The sequence below is a fragment of the Bicyclus anynana genome, chromosome 21 (assembly GCF_947172395.1).
Source record: "Bicyclus anynana chromosome 21, ilBicAnyn1.1, whole genome shotgun sequence".
NCBI classification, from domain to species: domain Eukaryota; kingdom Metazoa; phylum Arthropoda; class Insecta; order Lepidoptera; family Nymphalidae; genus Bicyclus; species Bicyclus anynana.
Window position 1 is genome coordinate 10,149,944 of NC_069103.1, and position 26,934 is coordinate 10,176,877.

Below are 26,934 nucleotides of genomic sequence, written 5' to 3' on the forward strand. Positions count from 1 at the left end.
AAGTCCCTACAAAAGGCTTATGTCCTGCAGTGGAATTCCATCGGCTAAAAAAATAAGTAAGCTTTTAAAAATAGAATAATGATAGAAATAACTGCTAGAGGCCAAATAAGGCCGCCGTTACACCTTACCTGTTGCTTGTTTTTGCACTTAATTTGTTTTTTTTTTTTGGTCTTTTAATGTGTATTATTATAATGATCAAGGATAACATTTAATGTACCAGCAGTCAGCACTTTAATCCACGTAGATCTCGTTCCATTGGGAATATCGATTCATCTCTGAGCCGAAAATCATCAAGATCGGGGGCCGTTCTCGAATTATAAATCGTTAAGTAAATGACTCGTTAACTTAAATACCGGTCGATGAGGAAGTTTATTATGTGCTTTGCCTCGAACTTGAAGACGGTCCAAGACACTTGAGAGTTCAAAAATATTTTTAACTTATTATATACGCCCTCTTTTTATAATTTTATGGAAATTCAACCCCTCCGAGAAGTCTTTGTATAATTAATGTTTATAAAGTTAATAAAAAATGATGGACATTTTTCAACCTTTGATAACACAACACAAGAGAATATCTTTTTGTAAAGTATTGAATATTTGCGTATATTTAAAACATGCGTCACATTATACTTTATGTTTTTTGTTTACAGTATTTTCCAATAGTAAATAATGGACTGCATTTTCTATATATAGTATATTTGCATTTTCTATATAAAGTACAGTTATATATATTAATTTTAATTATAAACCACTATAAAAAATTATAAATAAAATTCAACCTTCCCGCTGCATTTGAATGCCCAAGCAATCGGCGGTCAGGGCTCCAGAGTGAGGAATCTCCTTACAAAACGCGCCCTCTCAAGAATCACTACCTTCTGTATCCAATCAATCAATAGTCGTCATCATCATCTTTACATTATAGTCCATTTTTTCATTTGCATCAGGGCCCTAGGTTACCTCGCTACGCCACTGTTTTCATGTTTGTAGGAAGCGCTGGACCACTGGATAAGAGAAAATTTAAGTTATCACCTTGTACGCCAATGTAAAAATAGCCTTGAACTGTTAATACATACAATGTATTTGCCCGCGACATTCATTAAGACCAACATGCATCCAGCATCCCAGTCGCAAAAACATGCCCATATTATGTGCATCGACAAATAATGCTCTAATGCGGGCTACATACCTTCAATTTTAACTGTACCTACAGTTTTATCTAATTGAAGTTTCAATCAAAAACATTAGAAATACTGTACAGTTCTCAGTTTTGCCTACACACGGCTGATTTAATTAAACTGAACAGTTCGATTGTACAGTTAAAACTGCAAATTTAAATTATTATGTGCATCGACAAATAATGCTCTAAATGCGGGCTACAGACCTTCAGTTTTAACTGTACAGTTTTATCTAACTGAAACTTAAATCAAAATTATTAGAAATAGAACAGTTCTCAGTTTTGCTTACACGCGGGTGATTTACTTAACTGAACAGTTCGATTGTATAGTTAAAACTGCAAGTCTGTAGCCTGCATAAGACACACTAGCACATTGTATAACGTTACAAAGTGTTTATCTGGTCACATCAAAGACTACGAGTAAATGCTAACATGACGCGTTACGAGAGTTCATAATAATATGATAGAGCCTTCAAATAGTAATGTATAAAAATAAAAAAATTTAATAAAAAAAATTCAACCGACTTCCAACTCAAAAATTAACCTAAACTAAAAAGCAAAAAATAACATCTTACCTATGTGCTACCTTCTGATCAGTTTGAAGGCGGTGCCAAACCAGTGATGTTTTAATTCAAGCCGTTTAAATTACACAATTTTTATGGTTCTTTCAGAAACGGCTTTAATTAAAACATGACACTGGATTGGCACCGCCAATCCAGTGTCATGTTTTTTGGAAGTCGGTTAATTAAAGTAAAATCATCGTTACGAATTCGTCAATAAAAACTACAATGGGATTTTCTTAGGTAAAAAAAGAGATTTTAAAAGTCGTAAAACATGAATCCTATAAACAATATTAAATTATAATGTACGAGTATATATAAACTAGCCGACGCCCGCGACTTCGTCCGCGTGAAACTCTTGTCCGATGTAAACTTTCAACTAAATTTTCTTTTTAGTGTACCTAACTACCTATTTAGCCTATTTTTGATTTAGCCAATTAGTATTAGATAAGTACTAATAACTCAATCAAATAACGTTTATATTAGTATTTTCTTTTACTTTATGTCACTTTATTAGATGCATTTTTTCTTGCATGAGCACTTGAAATTTCAATTATTAAAATTACCATAGCGTCGCATAGGAAACAAGGAATCTCTAGCAACATTGCGTGTCATAGTTCTAACCAGCGCTACATACTGAAATTTTAACTGCACAGTTTTACACCAACTTTATACAAGGTGTCTGGTAAGGAACCTATAAAGCCGTCAACCAGGAGTTATGGAGAAGTAATACATGCCTAAAAAAATACAAGCTTCCTAGTCAGAATCCTGAGGAAGATATGAGGACTTAGAGAATTTGCTTAAAACCTCGAGGTGTCAAACCTAGCTAAGCTTTTGACATTGGACTCTTACATTATTATTGGCAAAACTTACGAATTCGTACAGTAGGTACCTAACAAGATACACGGACACTGGACACAGTTCACATTACACCGGATGCCATGAGAAAATCAGATCAGATCAAATCCACCTTAGTTGAATTTAGACCCGTACGCAAATTAAATTAAATGTAAACAACGAAAATTTCTCAGTTCTCAACACAATGGACAACTTTCATTCTGACATTGATAATGACAATTCTACATAGGGAATTTTAGATGATCGAAAAGGTTCATTTATATGATGAAAAAAGAATCTGACACAAGCCGTCAAACAGTTTTTCATAACATTTAGATGTGTACCATTTTAGTCCGTAGCGCCGTAAAGTTTTATAATATTTCGTAAAGTGATTATTTTAAGTATGAATTATTATTCTAACAGTGACATGATTATGTGTGTTGGTGCTAACACTGGCATATTAACAGAAGCTCGTAGGATTTACGATGAAAGATAAGTTCATACAACATTGAAAATTATTCATAGTTTAATGTGACTGGGCATTGTGTTGAAACTGTGTTATTTAATGTGTTGAAGAAAGCCTCATGCTGTGCGGGGTTTAAAGGTAACAAATCAATTTAATTCTTTGAAATAAAATAGTTCAATTAGGTACACGTCACACGGGTGCTATTCAAATACAATTAGGGTTCAGCAACACATTTTTAAAAATATAATTTTGAAATTTAGTATGAAATATTTTTTTTATTAAATTAATAATTTTATACGCAGAATTGTGTTTAGAAGATCATAATATATGAGTACGTTTCGGGATGTTGTATGTTCTGATCTATTTACCTAACACGTTGTATAATATCGACGCTCATACAATTTATTTACGAACGACCCGTCTAACATTTTCCTTTAGTCTGTTAGTCATTCATTAATAATTTATAGGTCTTGGGAACTAAAGTTGCGTAAATATACACCAGAATACACGGAAAAATCGATTCTAATTGTATTGCAAAAGAGTTGTATATTGATTGCAATTGTTCCCGTGCCTAATTGTTTATTCTAACCCGCACGTAGGGTTGGCAGCAGGCTAAACCGACCCGAGGCGTTTATACTCAGAACTTAGCGTAAGTTCTCACCTTTAGTTAATAGACGGGGCATATTGTGGTAATCCTCTAGAGCTCAACAGTTCAAGGTCTAGACTGAAATATCGAGGATCTATTAAATAGTCACTCGTACTCTTAGGAGTAAAATTTTTTGAGTTAGAACAAAATGGAGAATATTATCACGTCACTGTTTATTATATACCGTCTTTTGCATATAAATATGATCCAGAGCGATGGAAGATGCAATACGGTATAGAATAAACCGTGTTGCAACTTCCATCGCTCTGTCCTGGATAATTTTTTTTATTTGAAATTCCTATTACACACAATGTACTTAGTACAAAAAAAAACTAAATAACAAAAAAAAAGAGAGATTTTAAACTACAAATAGCATGCAAAGGCGGCCTTATCGCTAAAAAAAAGGTATCTTAAAAGAGTAAAGTTAAACGTTATAGACAGGTTTTATTGAGAATTTTAAAGGCAACGTGTTGCCTTTAAAATTGTAATCCTAAGTCCGCCAATGCAGGTTAGGACTTAGGATTATAATGTTTACTCTTTTACGGTTACTATCAGAGTTTAATGTTAATGACCGGGGCCGACGCACGGCTTAATTCCAAGGCACAGTTGCAAATAAATATTATTAATTCCGCCAGAAGCGTATTCTGTATTTGTAACACACTAATTGAAGTCATTAACAATTATTTTTCACGAATTAATCTATACTTATAATATTAAGATATTTAAAAAAAAATTGTTGAGTTATAAACAATACTGAAGCTATTATTATTATATATTATTATATACTATACATTTTTTTTATTTTTTAAGTCTGTCCGTCTTTTTGTTGACCGTGCATCATGCTGAAACTACTGAATTAATTCAAATGAAACTTGTCACGATTTGAGACCATAATACGGAGTAGGTTATAGGATACTTTTTGTTGCGAAAATTAGTCAGAAGGGAAGTGAAATAAGGATTGAAAGTTTGTAGAAAAGTCATTCATTTTTATTAAATTAATTCAATTCATAGTCATTTATTTTTAAATTTGTAAAAATTCGTATGTGTACTACCAAAAAAAATACTAAAAATAATTTAATTCAGGATTTTTTATAAATTCTAGCCCGATTCTACCCCGGTAAAATGGTTATGAAATTTTTTTAAACATATTTTGAGTTATATTATTGTAAAATGATTAATGGACTATTTTTTTAGTACATATAAAAAACGTGCGAAAATATAAATAGTTAAAAAAACGTTGAGAGTTCACATCGATTTTCACCGCACGGGTTTAAAACATTTGCACAGCCTAACAAGGTAACTCGTTTGAGCATCGGAATTCAGAGTAAGCAAGCAAGTTATAAATATTCTAAACCACAAAAACACGAGACAGCCCTAACAGAGGTTTAATTTGAGCTTCCCGGCCTCCAGAGAGCATCAAATTTTCTTTTAAGTTTTACTAGCGAACGCCCGCGACTTCGTCCGCGTGGAAATTAATGTAAACTTTCAAGCCCTATTTCACCACTATAGAGGTTGAATTTTAAAAATTTTTGAATCACATTATATTTCGTATTTTTTTTATGATTTATGAACAAATTTTTAAATCTGTAACTCGAAAACTGAAAGTCTTTCCATACAAACTTTCAACCCCTATTTCACCCCCTTCTTATTTTATTTTTGCAGTAAAAGTATCCTATAATCTTCTCCGTATTATAGTCTTAAACCGTGCCAAGATCAGCGTGATGCCCTAATAACAAATAAACTCGGGCAGACATACAGATAGACAAAAAATCGAAAAAAAATATTTTTAGCTTCAGTATCGAATGCCCCCAACAAAAATTTTCAAAATATCTTCAATGTACAGAATTGGACCTGCTATAGTTTTATTATACGTATACATTTGCACAACAACAATGTAACCTGTTTGAGTATCTGAATTCAGAGTGAGCCAGTTATAAATATTCTAAATGACAAAAACTGACAACCCTAGCAGAGGTTGCGGAATGGCGCTGTATGCCGTATATAGCTTCCCGGCCTCCGGAGTGCATCAGGTTTTCTTTTATGTTTTATTGTCAAGTGCAGAAAAAATATTCTTTGGTACATTCATGTATTTAACTCTGATTATGTCGACAACATTCCAAACGTAGAACAAATTTTTCACTATAATTGTGACGTAACATTAATGTATGACAGGATGACAATATAAGACACCCCGTAAACGATTCGGCTCTTCGCTCCAGCACGGCTATTCTCTAAGGCCGAGGCCCCATTAGTGCGTTGCGCTGCGTTGCGTCGCGTCATCGCAACGGAACAACGCATTGTATGCCACACCTGTGTTGCGTTGACGCTGCGCCAACGCAACGCAAGAGGGTATGCACGCCGACGCAGCTGCGTCTCAGTTCAGCCTTTGCAATGGATAGATACAAACGTGTTCTTTTGTTGCTTTTATTACGGCACCGCCGAAATAAACGTAGAAATCATAGAAGATTCTGGATATCTCCTTTGATAGCATTAAGAAATAGTGATGGTCAGTTTTTTATGCAGGAATATAGGGAGTTGTTATTAGATGAAAATACATTTTTTAATTTTTTTAGAATGAGTGTGGCCAGCTTTAATAATTTGGTTGAAACCTTAAAACCACATATAAAAAAGCAATATACCAAATTCAGGAACCCTTTAGAACCAATTGAAATGATTGGTATTACATTGAGGTAAGTAATTCAAATATCATAATACTCGTAATGTTAATCAGTTATTAATTTATTATCTTTAAAAACAGTTTAATTTAAGTATTACTATTAGGTAACAAAGCAAAGTTATAATCTTCTTCTTGACTATCATCAGTAAAATTATTAATCGTAGTGTTGGTTGAGTAGGTAGCTTCGAATTCATCTGTTCGATACGATGATGGCGATGGTGACTGGGCATGTTGTCCAGTTTGATATCCGCGTGACTGCAATGGTGTTGCTTGATACTGTTGTCCAGTTTGATATCCGCGTGACTGCCATGTTGTTGATTGAGTCTGTTCCCCGAACCGAATTTCGGTAATGATATTTATAACTTTGCTTTGGAATGTCAAAGTTTGTAATTCCGTAAAGCTGTCCAAAGAAGGCAAAATTCCTTTGAAAAATGATAAGTGGCGGTTTTCTTTCTCTTGCAACGCTTTTAATGCTTGCGCCTCGAAATCATCTATTGCTTGGTTTGATCTCTTACGGCTTGCAGGCACGTAGCGAGAAGGACCTGGGGGTAACGAGGACATTTCTTTTGTAGGAAATGGAGAAGATGATGCTGTGTTTTCATTTCGTTCCGTTTCTTCAGACACCATTTCAAGGCTACTATCAGTTTTATTTTGGGCAACTTTCATCAAAAACAGCAACTGATTGTAATAATGATATTTCTTCAATTGTTTTGCCCCTGATCCAGACGAACTGTTTTCTTTTATTTTTTTTACGTATCGAAAAAAGTTGTCCTTCACGCTTCTCCATTTTTTCACAACCTCGTTACCTGCAAAGAAAGAAAAAAATGTGTAAGTACCTAACTTGTCTACACTGACCAATCTAAATGGGCCACCCTGTTTATTTTTTTGTGTTTCTATTTCAGGTACTTAGGCAGCGGAAATTCGATAAACGACTTGCATTTCAAATTTAAACGTGGAAGAGCAACAATTTCTAGAACTATTTCGTCAGTTTGTCAAGCTATATGGAAATATGTTCGACCACTGTACATAGAAGAGATCACAGTAGAAAAACTACAAAATATTGCATTAGATTTTGATCTCAAAGCTAACTTTCCTCATTGCTTCGGGGCAATTGATGGGAAACATATACGTTTAATAAAACCAGACAAAAGTGGCTCTCTGTTTTATAATTATAAAAAATATTTTTCAATTGTTTTGCTGGCGGTTGTTGACTCAAATTATAAGTTTGTTTTTGTCGACGTGGGTGCATATGGTAAGGAAAGTGATTCTACTATTTTTAGAAATTCGACACTGTACAAGATTTTAATGAGAAATGAATTACCATTGCCTGATCCTCAACCACTTGGAAATGATCATAATAACGAGCCACCCATCCCTTATGTACTCGTCGGTGATGAAGCTTTTGGTTTAAGTAAGCATGTTATGCGCCCATACGGCGGATCCAATCTCAATGTGAAACAAAGAGTTTATAATTATCGCCTTAGCAGAGCACGTAGATACGTGGAATGTGCATTTGGGATCATGGCAAATAAATGGCGCATTTTACATAGGCCAATTGATACGTCATATGATTTAACTATTAATATTGCGAAAGCATGTTGTGTTTTACACAATTTTGTTATACAACACGATGGGTTAAAACAACAAGACAATATGGCAATAAGTAGGTTCTCACAATTGAGACCCCATAGCAATGAAGAATCATTAGCCGAAAATTTTATCAGAGATCAATTTGCTAATTACTTTATGAGTCCAGAAGGGGCTTTACCATGGCAGTTGAAAAAGATATAAATTAACTTATGTATTGAATTTACAAATAATATAATAAATAACAACTCACCAATTTTGTTCTTTTTTTGGTCCTCAAACTCCTCGTAATCTTGAAATATTTTTTTACAAACAGCTACCCATTCATTCGCTTTACGAAATTTATCACTGTAATGTTCGTGTGATTTATCCCATATAATGGGTCTTTCTTGGACCAAGGATATGAGAAAATCTATATCAATATCCTGCTCACTCATGGTAAAATAGAAAATGTCGTTACGCTCGTCTAGCTTTCTCCTCTAGCAGTGCATCACTGTCCGTCGTCGCAGCGGAGCTCCGACAACGCAGCGCATCACCCTCCCTCCCGCTATAGTCTCTTGTCCGTCGATCCGTTGAAACGTCGCGCGCGACGACGCAACGGTCTAATGGGGCATGTCATAAAAAATGTATGGAAAACGACGCAGCGACGACGCTGCGACGACGCAACGCAGCGCAACGCACTAATGGGGCCTCGCTCTAAGTATGTTTTGTATAACTCGCATGTGCGAGTTTCGAATTCACCGCTATCTTTCTCATTCTATAGTATCGTGTTAAACAGAGAGAGTTAGAGGTGAATTCGTATATAAGAATATCGTTACAGAATAGCCTAGCTGATCTGACCACCTACAACATATGTAGGTATAATTAAAAGTGAATCTTCTAGGCAAGCGCGTTCCACCATATGCATCATTGCTTACTGTCAAGCATGATTGCAGGCAAGCGCTCGCCTATATGTATAACTAGCTGACGCCACGCGGTTTCACCCGCATGGTTCCCGGTTCCGTAGGAATACGGGGATAATATATAGCCTGTAGCCTTCCTCGATAAATGGGCTATCTAACACTGAAATTTTTTTTCAAATCGGACTAGTACTTCCCGATATTAGCGCAAACAAACTCATTCTTCAGCTTTATAATATTAGTTAGTATAGATGTAAAATCAAGTCAATTCTGTTTACTATATTTTTTACTAATTAATAAATGGAACAGTCGAGCAATGCTTATGTCTTTTCTTTGACCTCCAGGGGCTCCAAATACTAATAGCATGGATGGACAGAGCAAGATGGAGGAGGCAATCGCGGCAGTACGTGCGGCATCGCGTAGAGCATTCTGTGCAGCATAAGATCCGATCCATATACGCCGAATTCAAACGGTCTATCGACACTTTTGAGTTAGTGATAGTCCATGCAAGAGGCCTGTATCCAGCCATGGACGTCCATTGACTGTTAACTCAGACCAGATAGCACTCAAATTCACCAACAAAATTGTCTGTTGTTTTTGGAGGATGGGGAGGTAAACTCACACATCGATAATATTTAACACCAATAAATATATCCTGTGTCCTTACACTACACACAACTGTAATTTTAAAATTATAATACATACACGTGTAATTTTAACACAATGCAACATCGATTCTATAGATATGTTTGAACACGATATGTAATAATCACTTATTTTTGCTACCTACTATCTCTAGCGAGGTAGGCCCTGTAGAAGATAATTGATCTGAATCTGAGGCTGTTGATGGTGATGATGATGATGATGATGAGGAGGAGGTTTGATAAGATCCGACTTTACCGAAATTCATTATGACAACAAACAGGACAGTTGGCAGCTATATATAATTCGAAGTTTCAATAAAGCTATAAACAGTGTTCGAATTTCATCACTGGAACGAATTAAAATCACTGTTTTATCGTTCGTAACACGTTGTAAAGTTAATTATAACCTAATTATACTACCGCTGTAATTAGGTTTACCGTCCAAATCATTAATTTATATAACTGAATATTATTAAAACTGACCAAATACTGTTGATACCTATAGGTCCTCAATCACGTATTTCTTTTTAATTAAAACGAAAATAATCGGGATGTGTCCCTTTCAAAATGACGGCCTCACACTATGCCTGCTTTAAAGCCGTTTTCGTAATTTAAAATTAAAATTTTATCCTGCGAAACATGATTAAATTATCGTACGATAATAAATATAAAAGGGAATGAAAATGTAAAAAAATAAATATAGGTAGGTACACAAACATTAATACAAAATTTGTTTACATTGTCTAAAGGACAATCATGAGGGGAATGGAGTCTGAATAAGACCCCTAGCACACAGTGTCGTAACGTAAGCCTATTTGTAAATCTAATACCTATTAGAACGATAGCAATACAAGCACAGACTATATCACTCTCCGTACATATGTACGTATGATCATATTTCTCCTTCAATGTTCTATCATAGGACAGCTAGACATACGAGTAGCAGGGATCTCCACCGCCACGTAGTTGATATCCCTTGGACACTTAAGCCGGATTTATATTTGTCTAACGTGTCGTGTCGTGACGCGTTTACACTTAGGGTTCATTTACACGAGCGGCGACTCTACCGACGACCGCAGTCGACTGCAGTCAACGACGTCTCGGCGCTGACATGTCGTGATGGCTTCTGATGTGCCGCATTTAAAATGTGTGATACCGATTCTGTTCTGATTCGTCACGACACGAAACGTCAGACAAATGTAAATCCGGCTTTACTAAGTTGTTTGTTTCGTCATTCTGTATACGCACTGCAAAGATATGGAACCGGCTTCCAATATCTTTATGACAAGAGTGAATAATGCATCTAGGTAGGCACGTTGCACCAATTTATAGAGGTAAAGTTTGTGGTATTGAAGGAGTAATCTCTGGATATAGTAAACAGATTATGAAAATTTCGCATACCGCTAGAAAGTCACTTTATTTTTGAGTCTCATAGGCTAAATTATCGGAAAGGAAACTACGCTGGTGAAACCGCGAGGCTTTGACTATCATGACAAACTAGCGGACGCCCGCGTCTTCGTCTGCCCTTAATCCGGTCTTGGCACCTAATTCATTCTTAGCAGACGTCTAATAACTATAAACTAACTCCCTTTGTACGAGAAACGGTTTTAGATATTCACTTTTTAACAATAATCGTAAGAATTTTTGTTTATCAATAAACTTCACTTAATTTGAAAAAAATGAAAAAAGAACAGAAAACAATTGAACATAGACTACTTAAATCATAACCTTCGCCTCTTCACAGTAGTTGGTTAAAAAAAAGAACACTTCGATGTAGCGTTCCATTTTTAAAACTGACATTTAAAATTGGAACACTTGCATTCAGATTAGTTCGAAATTCACACTATCGAGAGTCGAGTCGTGACATTTCATTCACTTCGAGCCTATTGAGGGCGCTGCAGAAAGAGCCGCTTTTTGTTTGTGAAGTGGTATCATAACCTTGTTACCTACTTGTTTAGTGAACTCCCGTTGAAATCTCATAAGCCTATTGAAATATTAATGACAAGACTATAGAAACACTAACTAGTAAGTGTGCATAAACTAAATACGATGTGCATATATATAAAACAATAATAATAATATTTTTAAACACCGCCAACACAGAATAAAGAATAATACAGAATGAGCAAATACAAGCAGCGTAGTAGTAGGACGGTGAAAACCTTAAAAAAAAAACAAACTTCACGCGTCCTTGACATCCGCATATACATACTTGATTTAACACTAACAACAATTACGTAAATTAATTTCATAATAGACTAATAATCAATTATTACCTATAAAATAATACTCCATTTTTCTTTAGTTTTTGTAAACAGTTTTTAACTATTTTATTTTTAACTAGTCTATATAAAATAGTTTTAAGATATTGTTAAGTAATGTCTAAATGGGAAAAATAAAGCTTTATTATTATTATTATTATTATTAAACAGTTTTTAAAATATTTAACTCCATTATACTTGAATAATATTGAAAATCACTGATGCGTTCGTGTCCTACTGACTCGAGAATGTATTCGTTTTTTAATTTGTATTTGGAATGGCTGCATCCCTGCCGAGTTCCGTATGCTTTATCTAGCTATTATTCTTTAATCTGTGACCGGCAACACCCAAATTCCAGGCTGTTGTTAAGATTTTTTTCTTGTAAGAAAAATCCCAATAACGTATTTTTTTTGTTGGCCTGAGACCTGGGATTCCGACCAGCTAACCACGAGACCAAAGAGGCAGATTTTCAATATAGTACTATACCTACTTACTTCATGTTTTTTTTTTATATTTTCATATTATGCATGTAAATAAATATAAAAATATAATGCACAAAGTAATTTACATTCAATTGTATACGACTATAAATACGCAATAACGTGTAAGTACTTACCCGTCCAATGACCAGTACTCGTGTATCGATGATAAATTGTTTTATCGCGCAATAAGTACTCGATGTTTGCCAACACTAAGCGAGCCAACTCGTTGTTTACTCTTTTTTCCGACCGCCGAAGGGCTATGTATTAATTAGGGACGTCCATTAATTACGCGAGGCGGAGGGTCGAGGTAAAACTTATCGAATCTCACACGGAGCAGATCAGCAGGGCTATTCTGTAACGATGTTTTGTATAACTCGAAAGTGCGAGTTTCGAAGTCACCTTTAGCTCTCTCTGTCTAACACGATACTATAGAAAGAGAAAGACAGATGTGAATTCGAAGCTCGCATTTGCGAGTTATCCAAAACATCGTAACGGAATATGTCTCCAGGGTTACCGTAGGCTCCTTAATAGGACCTCAGCGGCGTCACCGGGAGGTTTGGGCGAACGCAGAAGCATCGCCTGATGGGGCCAAAAGCTAATCACTAGACCAACTCCACTCATTATCATCATCATTATTAATCCCATAGTATTCTCAAAATGACAGGGGTTAGGCCTTAGTCCACCACGCTGGCCTAATGCGGATTGGCAGACTTCACACACGCAGAGAATTAAGAAAATTCTCTGGTATGCACGTTTCCTCACGATGTTTTTCCTTCACCGTTTGAGACACGTGATATCTAAAGTTAGAGGTGCAAGCCCTGGACCGGATTCGAACCCACACTCCGGAATCGGAGGCAGAGGTCATATCCACTTGGCTATCACGGCTCTCTCTAAAAACAAGTCTTATTTAATAGATTTTTTCGTCACTGATTTCCGATATACAAAGTGTGTTGCTTTGTCATTGACATTGTTTGCTCGTACCTAGGCCTTACCTAGCTAGTACCTTTTAAATAATAAAAAAAGATTTTTTTATTATTTTTCGTAACCAATTGCAAACTATGGCGGACCTCGCAGCAAAATCGACGTTTCCTAAAATGTATGTATCGTGACACACGGACAATGTGTGGCACCGAACCTGCAAAAGTGTTTTCTATAGCGACACTTTACAGATATCGGAATTGTTTGTTTACCGAAAACGGAATTTCAGTTCGAATTTGATCGTTCGTAGCTGTGTGTAAAGGTGGATTTACACTTATCTGACATGTACGTTTATGACGTATCGAAATGCATTCAGAGTTTAGATGTGCACGCACGAGTACTATAACCTGACGCATCAGATGTTTATTTATAACCGACTTAAAATAAAGGAGGAGGTTTATTATCTCTTCATCATTTTACTAACCAATTTTGAATTATTAATACTGTGGCGTTTACGGTCATTATGAACCGATTTTGAAAATTATTTTACTAAAAACAGAAAAATTTTTTTAATAAAAAAAAATTAACAAACTTCGAAGGTGCATTACATACTCTGAAAAGAAAAAATAACATCGTACCTACGTCCTTTCTATCGACCGTATGTAATGCATCTTTTTTGTTAAAAAGATTTTATCATTAATATATTGTTTTGTTTTATATTGTTCCATAGCCCGGCCTAGGACTCGAACCCCAGACCTCGTGAAGCGAAGGAACATAACTGTACCGACTAGGCAGTTATTACTACAAACAATTATTTTAAACGTTAACTCTGGCCGGTCACGCGTACGCAGTGCATCAGTACATGACTATTTATATTTATGTCCTCAATTCATCTAATGAGTCACTAGTACGAGTATAAAATGACACGCCACATTTGTGCACTACGCATATCGTAATTAACGGGGCGTTAAAGCAACAGGAGATTATTCAGGGCGTATATACAGTGACATTGGGGTCCCAAGGTGCTGGAATGACGACCCCGCAATAGAAAGCGCAGTGTTGGTCGTCCCCCCACCAGGTGGACTGACGACATCAAGCGAGTCGCAGGGATTCGCTGAATGCAGGCGGCTCAGTATCGTGATGTTTGGAAGTCCCTACAAAAGGCCAATGTCCAGCAGTGGACGTCCATCGGCTGTTATTATGATAATACAGTGTGCCTAAAGGCGGAATTATTTTTTGTCTGACGTGTTGTGTCGTGACGTATCAGAAAAGAATCGGTATGACACATTTTGTATGGCAACACTTATGTGTTGTGACATGTCGTGATAGCTTCTGGTGTGTCGCATCAGATCAGATCCCGGTTCGTGTCAGAGCGGTTGCGGGGAAGCTAAAACGACGCCATCTCGATATTTCAGATTAAAGCCGGATTTATATTTAACTGACGTGCCGTGTTGTGATTCATCAGAACAGAATCGGTATCATACATTTTGTATACAGCACATAAGAACATATAAATGCAAACGTTACCATATGCCATAGAATTTATAATACCGATTCTGTTATGACGCGTCACGACACGACACGTCAGACAAATATAAATCCGCCTTTATGTGCTTACGCGGCAGTGCTGTGTTGTGACGCTGTCTTCAAGAGCTGCGGCTGTATTGATTCAAAACATTGTCCTGATGCGTCAGAACATATTAATGTAAACACTTGCCATCACGTCATGACACGACACGTGGTGACACGTCAGCCAAATATAAATCCACCCTAACAGTATAACTGCAACATAGATCTTCAGTTTTCGGAATACGGCGCCTGATGTACTATTGTCGTACGTGGGTACGACTCTACTAGGAAAAGACCGTCATAGGAGTGGTCCTAACACGGTCTTTTCCGACTACTTAAAAGAGAATGGGAATATTGGTCATATTTAAAATATATCTGTAATAGAAAAGAAATGAACCAATCACAGTAGTTTTTTTTTTATAAATATTGTGAATTATAAATATTGTGAAGCTTTGTCGAACAAAATTCACAATATTTTTCAGGCCAACTTAATTAACAAATCAAACTGTAATCAAAATAATCCCTAGAATGGAAGATAATGACCTTAAGTGGAGTCACGAACTTGTGATCGTTGTATGTAGGGTTAAAGACGTGTTTGACAGTTAAGTAATACTCCCCTTTTCACTTAAGTCACAACAAAAGGTGTTGATAGATCGAACACCACGACACTTAGAGCTACACCTAAGGCGAGCGCCTTATATCGCCAGTCGTTCCCGCCTGACGGCTACCCCTCTCTAACTCCTGCCTCTTTACGGAAATAAGTCGCGCGACGTCATATCCATCTCAGACTACTAATTTCTACTATAGTACTACTACTCTTAATCGTACACTCTTGGCAGAGTGGTCGTGGTTGCAGCGATGAGCGACTCCTTCTTTGCAATACTCCTCCACTTTTGGCGGTTGGCTGCATTTTGTGTATACTCCACCAAAGATGACTGAGTAGCAGCCTTAACCAAATCCGTCCAGCGGGTTGGAGATCGGCCTCTGCCTTGAACTTGCCCCTGCACTACCAACCGCTTAATTGAATCAAAATTTCTGGAGATGTGGCCAAAGAACTTCAAGACCCGTAAAAGCACAGACACTATAGTAACAGCAACTGTATATAATAACTAGCAACAACATATCAAACATATCAATCCATCATATGTGCTTGTAAAAAAGCTATTGGCGCGGATAAAAATTCTGTGTACAGACATTTTGATAAACAATTTACCAAACGCGGCCTATATCCAAAAGTAATTTCGCAACAATTCGCTTTATAAAAAGCACATTAGCCAACTTTCTTTACTTAGGGCTGTACGAAAAAGTTTGACCAAAATACGCTCTCCTGAAAAAAGATTAAAAGGGCCTGCGGATACAGGGTGTTGCGAAATAAAAGGAAATTCTTGTTGCTCTGTGGTGAGCGAGGTGTTACCATTTTTATTAGTCATTATTTATTTTATCATACTTATTTAAATAAAAATTCCCACTAAAATAAATATCTGTAGGTACTAATATTAAAATACGAGTACCAGCGGACACTCGCGACTTCGTCCGCCCTTCGGCCTTTTTAATCCAGCCCTATCGCAAAATACGTTCTTAGTAGATACCTATTAACTATAAACTACCTCCCTGCCAATTTTCAGCTTTGTAACCAGCCACGGCCGAAGCCTCCGAAGCCAGACCTGGACTGAAACCTCAATCAGCCCAGCCAAGGGTCGAAACCAAGCCTCCGACTTGTAAATCCACCGCGCTTACCGCTGCGCCCGGAGGCCGTCAGGATGAGGAGGGTTTTTTTTTAATACGGTTATTTTTTACGTTTTTTGGTTACAAACGAACCCGTACTGCGATGATATCTATGTGGGTTTCCCCACGACAAAAAAAAGGTAGACATCGAAATCCTATTTTTACCCTTAGAATATCAATGATGCCGCAAATCTACACGGAATCCAATTCACTCAAACCAAGTTTACTTAACGTACAAATTCAATAAAAGTATAAAGTTGGTGCGACTAGGAGGCGACGACCATTGAAGGGCTAATACGAAAATTGTGTTGGGATGTGTTTTGCACTCATTCCAGTTTGTGCCGCACTCATTCGAGTTTGTGCCCCACTCATTCTGCACTTATCTAGAGGCTAGAGCACTCTAACTTACGGAGACCCTTGTCCTCTATATTTTATCACCAATTCCCTATCTCCACCTATTTCCGTCTTTACGTAATCTGATAAGATACGTGTTAAAGCGAATCGCGAACGGGAATCGCGTCAATAAGACGACTTTGGAAAAGATTTAATTGCATTTTTGTTTATTTACTGACTTGTTTGGGTTTTAATTTAAATATTAATTGTACAATTTTTACTAATATAATACCTAGTTTTAGGAGAATTTTGATGATATGATAAATCTTATACTACATGTATGAGCCGTAGTTGCAGCGTTAAAGAGTAACAAACATCCACACAAAGGAGATGGTCCAAAATTGTATGGAGCCCAGGTCCAGTCATTGTACCCTGGAAAGAAGATATTTTTTTTAACTATTTTTGATTACACAAATCTACGAATTTACTTTAATTCTTTCGAAATAATATTCATTATCTACCAAGAAATGCGACATTAATAAGGGAATTAATGGCGGATAGATGACATTTTCAATGCATTAATCGATTTGACGTTTGCTGTCAACTGTCATGTCATAGTTGCTCTATGGGCGCCATCTTGATATAAAAAACTTGGGTTTTCATTTTATTTATTTAGTTAGATTTATTCACTTTAATAAATTTTAATAAATTCCTTGTATTTTTTTAAATTTTAATGATACGGGGTACAAGAGTGAACCTGAAATGGACCATCTCCTTTCGCGTTTATAATATTAGTAGGATTGATGAATAATGATTAGGTTTTACCTTACCCGCCGTTAGAAATCGAAATCCGTATTTAGTAGATAAATCTGAGGTATTTTTTTAGTGTCAACGTACTAAAAGGTCGCCAACATTCAACAAGGTTCAGACAAGAAATTCGATACTAAATAACTTTACCTCGTCTCTACAACGACTAATTTTGGCATAGACCCTGTACTTGTTGAGCTTTTTGCACGGTTTTTTTACGCCCAGATGCTTCTGCTATGTTCCACAAAAACGATTATTGAGAGGGCAACGACCTCAACCGTTTTAACGTGTCTATACGAGTACAAATAAAAAAGATTTAAGTGTTTGTTTGTTGTCTTAACAGTTTTATTACAATACATATAAATATAACTGCTTGGTATGTCCGGTGATTGATGACCTCCTTGGCGCAGTGGCATGCGCGGTGAATTTACAAGACGGAGATCCGGGGTTTGATCCCCGGCTGGGCCGATTGAGGTTTTCTTAATTGAACCAGGTCTGACTGGTGGGAGGCTTCAGCCATGGCTAGTTACCCTACCGACAAATACTTACCGCCAAGCGATTTAGCGATCCGGTACGATGTCGTGTAGAAACCGAAAGGGGTGTGAATTTTCATTATTGACGTCAAAGTGTTGGAATAGGCTAGTTGACACTTTTTTTGAAAAGAGTCTTAAACTGTTCACTATCGTTCAACTAGATTGAAAAAAAAATACTTATCATTTTTTTTTAAATATGTAGGTATGTTACTATACAAAAAAAGATATGTATTTTGACAATACGAGCCAAAACGTCGCATGATGGATATATTATCTGTGTCATGATGTCACGTAAACACTGAACTGTATATTATTAACAAGACTGAGAGAAGCAAAAAATTGGACATGCCTTAGTCTGGCGTATAATCCTCTAGTGACATCATCAAGTAGCATAGTGACATCACAAAATAGACGGTAGCTTTTTTGACATTTTATATTAATTCATATCGATATTACCCTGCACTAGAAAGCGCAGTGTTGGTCGACCCCCACCAGGTGGAGTGACGACATAAAGCGAGTCGCAGGGATTCGCTGGATGCAGGTGGCTCAGTATCGTGATGTTTGGAAGTCCCTACAAAAAGCCTATGTCCTGCAGTGGACGTCCAGAGATATATTTCGAAGCCTTAATCTATACGAAATTAATATTGTTTAGACTAAATTTGAGATGAGTCAACTACCCTATTGTTTGCAGTTAAAAAGGTCAGAGATTTTCAAGTGGACGAAATCGCCGGCGTCTCATAGTTAATACCTAGTTAAAATGCTAATTGTACAGCTCGTTACAAGGCAAAAAATGTTAATTCTGTTTTTCCTTGAACCATTATGGACAAAAACAAATTCTTTATTTTTATGCATAAAAGATAAATATCTCAATTATCGTGTCATGTTCACACATTGTGGTTATTGGACTAATAGCCTGTAGTGGCTAGACCTTCGCCATTTTATATAAGCTGAAGTTTTGTCTCTGATCTGTCTCGTTCGATTCCTGGTAAGGCTGTAGAGCTCGGAGTATTACATTCTCTTAAGAAATTATTAGTAATAGTAATAGTATCAAAAACTAGCGGATGCCCGCGAATTCGTCCGCGTGGAATTTAGTTTAACACAAATTCCTCGGGAACCATGGATTTTTCCGAGATAAAAAGTAGCCTATGTGTTAATCCAGGCTATAATATATCTTAATACAAAATTTCAGCTAATTCGGTTAAGTAGTCGAGGCGTGAAAGAGTAACAAACATTCATATCTTCGAAATCATCAGTTTTCGCAAATCTCGGGAAACCATGTATTTTTTCATGGTAAAAAGTTAATCCAGAGTAAAATCTATTTCCATTCCAAATTTCAGCGAAATCACTTCTGTAGTAGCGGCGTTAAAGAGTAACAAACATCCAAACAAACATACATCCAAACATCCATACAAACTTTCGCGTTTATAATATTAGTACGATTCTCAGCACGGAGGTGGAAACTCAGAGGTTTTATGGCAGGCGTCCACTGATCCGCATCGTATAGGGCGCATCGCATTAAACTTTGATTTCTAATTTTACAGTGGATAAAATCCATTCGACGCACTTGTATGACTTTCTATACAAAGAATACTAAAAACCGTTTGAGCCGATGCGTCCGATACGTACGATGCGGATCAGTGGACGCCTGTCATTATACCTGTGCATCTTAGAGCACGTTAAGCCGTCGGCCCCGGTAATTATGATTATTCACTCTACACCAAAAGAAAGTCGCAGTAACCTATCGAACTATATAATTTACATACAATGGGTGAATGCAATAAACAATTATTCACGATATTTACGAGTGCTTAACTTTAACCTTTTTGGATCGCACACACCTTCGGGGTGCCTCCCACAAACAGGGGTTCCCCTCCGGAGTTGTCGATACGTGCACACCATAGATGCTAAAATGCTCTGCCTACTCTGAGAACTCTTTACAAACCTGTATAGTGATAGGAATTTTCCATGTTGTACCAATTTGCATACCCTAGTTAAAACCCTATGCACGCCACTAAATGGCGTGCTCACCATAGATGCTAAAATGCTCTGCCTACTCTGAGAACTCATTACGAACCTGTATAGTGATAGGAATTTTCCATGTTGTACCAACAGTGCATACCCTAGTCAAAAACCCTGTGAACGCCACATGCTTAAATGTCATGCCTACTCTGAGAACTCATTACGAACCTGTATAGTGATAGAAATTTTCCATGTTGTACCAACAGTGCATACCCTAGTTAAAAACCCTGTGAAAGCCACATGCTGAAATACCATGCCTACTCTGAGAAATCATTACGAAGCAGTATACTGATAGGAATTGTCCATGTTGCACCAACAGTGCATACCCTAGTTAAATACCCTGTGCACGCCACATGCTGAAATGCCCTGCCTACCCTGAGAACTCATTACGAACCTGTATAGTGATAGGAATTTTCCACGTTGTACCAACAGTGCATACCCTAGTTAAAAACCATGTGCACGCCACATGCTGAAATGCCCTGCCTACCCTGAGAACTCACCCTACCATAAACAGCGCGTGGCCCGACACGCACTTGGCTGGTTTTTCTATTTGAGGTACGGAACCCTAAAAATATCAGTGAAGATCGTTTGTAATTCGGATCCTCTACTAAATGTCTGTCGGATCGGTTTGTAGAAATAAATCTTTGAACAATTTTCCACGTAAAGCACAAGAAATGTCAGCGATTCCCACTTACAAGTAAGCAGCTCTCCTTGCAGGGCACTCAGAACTTTGCGCGGAGAAAATCTCTCTTTGGCGACAAGAAAGCTTTTTATTCAAAATGTATTTTCCTGCCTTTAATAATTATGAACGAGCTTTATGAGTCGAGTAAGTTGTTTGTTTTCATCTTTGCTACCCGAGCATGTAAAACCTATTTTATTTTATTTAAGTTTTTGGTCTTGAAGGTCCAGAGTGTAATTAGCTAAATGTTTAATACTGAATTTTACAAAAAAGTATTCATTTATCATATAATAATAATGTCTTCATTTCAGGCTGTACACCCATTTAAAAATTCTATTTAAATACAGAAATAATAGTAATTAAATAGTTCGGCTGGGCGCATTCGGAAAACTTCGCGACATTGTTTCGTCCGAAATTCCTCAGTGCCTGAAGACAAAAGTCTTCGAACAGTGCGTGTTGCCAGTGATGACCTATGGTTCCGAGACTTGGTCGCTAACTATGGGCCTGATAAGAAGGCTCAGAGTCACACAGCGGGCGATGGAACGAGCTATGTTAGGAGTATCTCTGCGTGATCGAATCAGAAATGAGGAGATCCGCAGAAGAACCAAAGTCACAGACATAGCTCAACGAGTTGCGAAGCTGAAGTGGCAATGGGCGGGGCACATAGTTCGAAGAGCCGATGGACGTTGGGGTCCCAAAGTGCTGGAATGGCGACCCCGCACTAGTAAGCGCAGTGTTGGCCGACCCCCCACCAGATGGACTGACGACATCAAGCGAGTCGCAGGGATTCGCTGGATGGAGATGGCTCAGTATCGTGATGTTTGGAAGTCCCTACAAAAGGCCTATGTCCTGCAGTGGACGTCCATTGGCTGATATGATGAAATAGTTCGATGACTCTCGGTCCTACAATCAAACATCGATTCATGAGGTTTAGTTTAAAATAAGCTAGCTAATAAAGACTAAAACGACTATCGCTACAAATTTTCACATTGTCCACAATTATTCACATTCAGAAACCTTGTAAGGAAGATTCAAGCATTTACGTTAGATACAGTAAAAGCTCATTATTCGCGGGGGATACGTTCTCTAAATGTGTCGCGAATACAGAAATCGTGAATATGGAATGGTATTTTATATGTGATTATAAGAGATACGTTCTTGGGTGACAAAAAAATAAAGAAAAAACAATTAATTGAAGTTATTGATTAACTATTATCGTCAGTCTTAGACAATGGTTTGAAGAATTTTGAAAATTTTTCTTGCTCGACATTTTTTAAAAGCTTATTCAGAGTGATTTTAAACAGTGGCATTCTTAAAATATCCATTCGCAATTTAGGCAATAGGTATTTGCAAGTTAAAGTTTAAATTTGCAGATTATACGTCAGTTTCGTCAGTCAGATATAACGAAATAATTAGCCGCGAATATAGGAATTGGGACGCAATTTTTTAATCCGCGATTAGTGAAAACGTGAATAAAGGAAGCGTGAATGAGGAGCTTTCACTGTATATGAGTTTTTTACAGTCTAAGTATTTTAAAAATATATTATGCACATTAAATTATTAGGTATTTTGGATTCAAATAGAGATTGACGGATATTCTGCTAAAATAGAGACGAAAGATAAAATCTCCTAAACGAATGTTATTTATATTCATTCTCCGTCCGGCCATTACCGAAGGTAAACCCTAGTCTTAAGATTCATGACCCAACAAATAACTTGGGAAAAGTTTCTAGGGCTGACAGTCTTTCCGAATGTTATAACTTTGATAGATACGATACACGAAGTAAAATAAAAGTTAAAATAAGTTATCTATCTATATCTTTATCTATACTTATAATAAAACTGTAGCAGGTCCAATTCTGTACATTGAAGATATTTTGAAAATTTTTGTTGTGGGGCATTAAATAATCGATACTGAAGTTAAATTTTTTTTTTTTCGATTTTTTGTCCGTGTTTTTTTGTTATTCGGGCATCACGCTGAAACTACTGAATGAATTCAAATGACACTTGGCACGCCTTAAGACCATAATACGGAGAAGGTTATAGGATAGTTTTTATTGCGAAAATAAATTAAGAAGCGGGTGAAACAGGGGTAGAAAGTCCTTAAGTTTTAGAGTTACAGTTTTAAAATTGTGTTCATAAATCATGAAATAAATACAAAATATTTAAAATACAACCCTTAAGGAAGTGAAATAGGGCTTGAAAGTTTACATTGATTTCCACGCGGATGAAGTCGCAGGCGTCCGCTATTTTTAAAATAAATGGCATTGTTTAAAAAAATTTAAATTTTATCAACCTACATTCGGCTCACTGATGACCACGAGTCTCCTCTCAAAATTAGAGCAATAGTCCACCACGCTGGTCCAACGGATGACTGACGCTTGCAGACTTCACACACGTAGAGAATTATTAAGAAAATTCTCAGGTATGCAGGTTTCCTCGCCTTCCTTCACGTGATATTTAATTTCTTAAAATACTTTACGCATACGCAACTTTTGCTGGCGAAACTTAATTTTTTTTTAATTATTTAGTTTTTATTCTGTATCAAATGACACCTTGCTTTATTTTATCGTGACTCTTAAGATATATTGCCAAAAAGGTATCAACATAATGGCAATGGCATTTGGCTAAAAAACAGACTATAAATTATAATCTTATTTCAACATTAAATAAATAATCAAATAAAAACTAACATAAAATGATAAGTTTACTTTTTTGCGATATTTGACAAATTGTATGCGATACAATTCGCCTTGGAACCAGTCCGGAGAATTTAATAAACAGCAAAACGTTTTTATTTGAGTCAATTAGAGTATAATAACAGTGGTAAAAAAATTAATGCCTTTGGCCTGTAATGGATTGTAACATAATGGGTCTCGAGAAGACATACGACTTCTTAATCACGAACATTAAATTAATATTTAATTAATGACAGAATGAAAGTTAAACTAAAAAAAAAAACTCAGTTTGACATGAAACAAAAACAAATGAATAAGTTAATGATAGAATATTGAGGCTTCTATTGTTATTGACACATCGATTTAAAATCACACGTTAATTTAATTTTTAAATAATGACAGACTGAAAGGTATCCTTTTTAAGAAAAAAACTCAAATTGACCGACATGACATAAAAACAAATGAACAATTTAACTTGATGATAGAATTTAAACGCAGCTATCACATTGGATACTTCTATTGGTATTGATACATCAATATAAAATCTACTATAGTCTACTACTATAATATACTGACTCACACACACACACACATACATACACATGTGTAGATACACGCACACACTGCATGTCGACAATAAACTGACTATCAGCATTCGTTGCTTAGCGAATTACGAATAAATATTTCTGGGAATATACGGGAAAACTCGAGAAAGACATAAGGTTGTACATATTTGTAATATGATAAAAATCTGAATCGGGGCTAACATGTCATGAATATTCTAAGAAAACGAAAATTACCACAGCAAGGTCAGGTTGTAAGAAAGTTCACTCGAATTCTTTCACCCTCTGCAAGGTAACTACTAATTAGCCTAAGTAACATTGAATAATTACAAAATATTTGGCACATAAATAATGTTATGTAAATAAGTGAAGTGAGTAATAAGACCCCCCACCAGGACAGAAGACATCAAGCGAGTTGCAGGGATTGGCTAGATGCAGGTGGCTCAGTATCGTGATGTTTGGAAGTCCCTACAAAAGGCCTATGTCCTGCAGTGGACGTCCATCGGCTGATATTATGATGATGATGATGATGAAATAATAATGTTAATGTTGAGTAGGGGAGCCGAAGAAGGGATTTTTGCAGTTACTCGAGCGCGACAGTTGAACATAAGAGACTATACCTTGCACGTTGTTGAGTACCTCCACCTAGTATGAGCTCTTATATTGGTAGGTAACTTCAAAAATACTTATCCAGCAATTCAGATAAGGATAAAGGGGATTAGTTGATAGCAAAAAGGTGTGCATTTCGAAAAACTAACGGTGGTATGGGAGTCTCTAAAGTTACAAAATAAAACCTCTATATTTCAGTATCTGAGCCACAAGCGCGGTTAATTTTTTACTTATTTTGAAGGAAATAATCTCAAAAAATAATCGCTAATGTTTTCTGATAATTCCAGCACCAAGCTGAAGTAATCAAAATTACATTTAAAGTCTGCACTTTTATTCTCACCGCTGAAAGTGAAAAAAGTATATTTAACCATTTATATTTCCTATCATCTAATCTACTAAATCTAATCGGTCCCCATGACGCTTTAGTAACTACAGATTTAGCTTCCCGGGCTACTATAAATCACATGGTACGTTTTGTAGTACAGTTGTCAACCCTAGAAAGTTCGCGGACTTGGGCCAACACAAGCGATCCCCTTCGTATGAAAAATTACGAAGTTTCCGTTAGAGAATAAGTTTTTAGGCCCCCATTATAAAAGGCCTGTTTGCGAGCCTTAAGGCCTGACAGTCGTTTTTCCACAATACGAGATAGGAGTTCTTTGTTGTTATACATTTATCTCTCATTTTATTAGACAACCTATTCGATGTGAGCTTGAACTTTGAGGATTAAAGTTCGAAAGGAATACCGGGATAAATAAAGGAATATACAAAACAAGTATACATTTTCGGATCACTGCTGAGCTCGAGTCTTCTCTCAGAATGAGAGAGGTTAGGCCAATAGTCCACCACGCTGGCTCAATGCAGATTGGCAGACTTCACACACGCAGAGAAATAAGAAAATTCTCTGGTATGCAGGTTTAGTCACGATGTTTTTCCTTCACCGTTTGAGACACGTGATATTTAATTTCTTAAAATGCACACAACTGAAAAGTTTGAGGTGCTTGCCCCGGACCGGATTCGAGCCCACACCTTCCGGAATCGGAGGCAGAGGTCACATTCACTGGGCTATAATAGAAATAAAAACGTATTAATTAAAGTCGTTTCTGAAAGAACCACGGGAAAGAACTGTCTTTAAATCCTAAAACTTTGTGATTTAATAGGCTTTACTTAATGTATTGGCACCGCCTTCGATGTGATCACAAGATCGCATTTTAGTTTATTTTTATGCTTTTGAAATCGGTTCAATTAAAAAAAAAAAAAACATACGTGTAGATTTGAGGAAATCCTCCCTTTTTTAAATCGGTTAAAAACAAGTAACGTATTGTACAATCAATATTGGACATTATCATGTCATACAAGGAAAAAATGGCTTAAATACATATTATTATCTTCAAGTAACATAAAATCTAGGTAAATATCTACCTACTCGTATAGCATTCTAGTTACGCAGTGCACCGGCCACATAGCAGCATAAAATAAAGAACACCCAGCTTTGTATTTAGCATATTCTGGCTAAAATTCCTAAGCACCTTACTTTGTTATGCCGCTAAATACTGCAAGAATATCTTCTTTAAGCAACTTTACTGCATCCTCAATAGGTGAGGCCTTTGTCCTGCGGTGACCGTTGTGTTAGTACAGAGATATTACGCCAGCCACACACGGTCAATTTGCCGCCAAGTCTGTAGCGCGTTTAGGGATATGTGGGCAGTGAAAAAATCGAAATAATTCCCATATAGTTATTTATGCCACTGTCATGTATTGAGGGCCATTGTAGCAAGAGTGTTTCATGTGCAAACAGGCGAAGCCGAATTGCACAATAGACAGCACGAGTGCTACAAACGCTAATTACGTGCAATGACATACAATACTTTGACTTTGATGTGGATTATCATCCTCCTCCTAAAAAGTTAGCCCGCTTCCATCTTAGACTGCATCATCACTTACCATCAGATGAGATTGTAGTCAAGGGCTAACTTGTAAAGAATAAAAAAAAGGACTCCTCGATTTTTTTATCGGTGTGGCCTCCTAGATGAGGTCTCGGCGTGACCTCCTAAATTAGTCTCTTATAAGGAATCCTGATTTTATGTAGACATAGATCTACTTGAAAATTTAATAAAAATCATTTAACGGTTTACCCGTGTGGTAATGAACATTACCTACGACGTGTAGGAATGAATAGCTTAGATTACGAAATGAGAATAGAAAAACCATATTTCGATATATTTCTCATCTCATCTCATCTCTGCCCACATCGCTATGTGCGCTACAGACT

At 36.7% G+C, this 26,934-nt stretch overlaps 3 protein-coding genes across 4 annotated transcripts in view; 1 reads left to right on the forward strand and 2 right to left on the reverse strand.

The window, feature by feature from the left end:
- LOC112044364 (uncharacterized) overlaps positions 1 to 26,934 on the reverse strand; it is a 554,970-nt gene that overhangs the window by 489,152 nt on the left and 38,884 nt on the right. The gene's annotated exons all lie outside the window — the stretch shown is intronic.
- On the forward strand, positions 5,915 to 8,202 carry LOC128199261 (uncharacterized). Its single transcript, XM_052888053.1, has 2 exons — positions 5,915 to 6,372; positions 7,262 to 8,202. Exons 1-2 carry the CDS (start codon positions 5,984 to 5,986, stop codon positions 8,148 to 8,150), a joined length of 1,278 nt encoding a protein of 425 aa, XP_052744013.1. The 5' UTR covers positions 5,915 to 5,983; the 3' UTR covers positions 8,151 to 8,202.
- Positions 6,401 to 8,637, reverse strand: LOC128199262 (uncharacterized). Its single transcript, XM_052888054.1, has 2 exons — positions 8,200 to 8,637; positions 6,401 to 7,165 (listed from the first exon to the last, which is right to left on the reverse strand). Exons 1-2 carry the CDS (start codon positions 8,381 to 8,383, stop codon positions 6,447 to 6,449), a joined length of 903 nt encoding a protein of 300 aa, XP_052744014.1. The 5' UTR covers positions 8,384 to 8,637; the 3' UTR covers positions 6,401 to 6,446.

Bases quoted from the DNA above. Each gene is read 5' to 3' on its own strand.
- LOC128199261 (XM_052888053.1), top strand. From the start codon at position 5,984: ATGCCACACCTGTGTTGCGTTGACGCTGCGCCAACGCAACGCAAGAGG. The intron at 6,373-7,261 runs GTAAGTAATTCA...TTTCTATTTCAG, and splicing joins ATGATTGGTATTACATTGAG to GTACTTAGGCAGCGGAAATT.
- LOC128199262 (XM_052888054.1), bottom strand. From the start codon at position 8,383: ATGAGTGAGCAGGATATTGATATAGATTTTCTCATATCCTTGGTCCAA. The intron at 7,166-8,199 runs GTGAGTTGTTAT...CTTTCTTTGCAG, and splicing joins CCAAAAAAAGAACAAAATTG to GTAACGAGGTTGTGAAAAAA.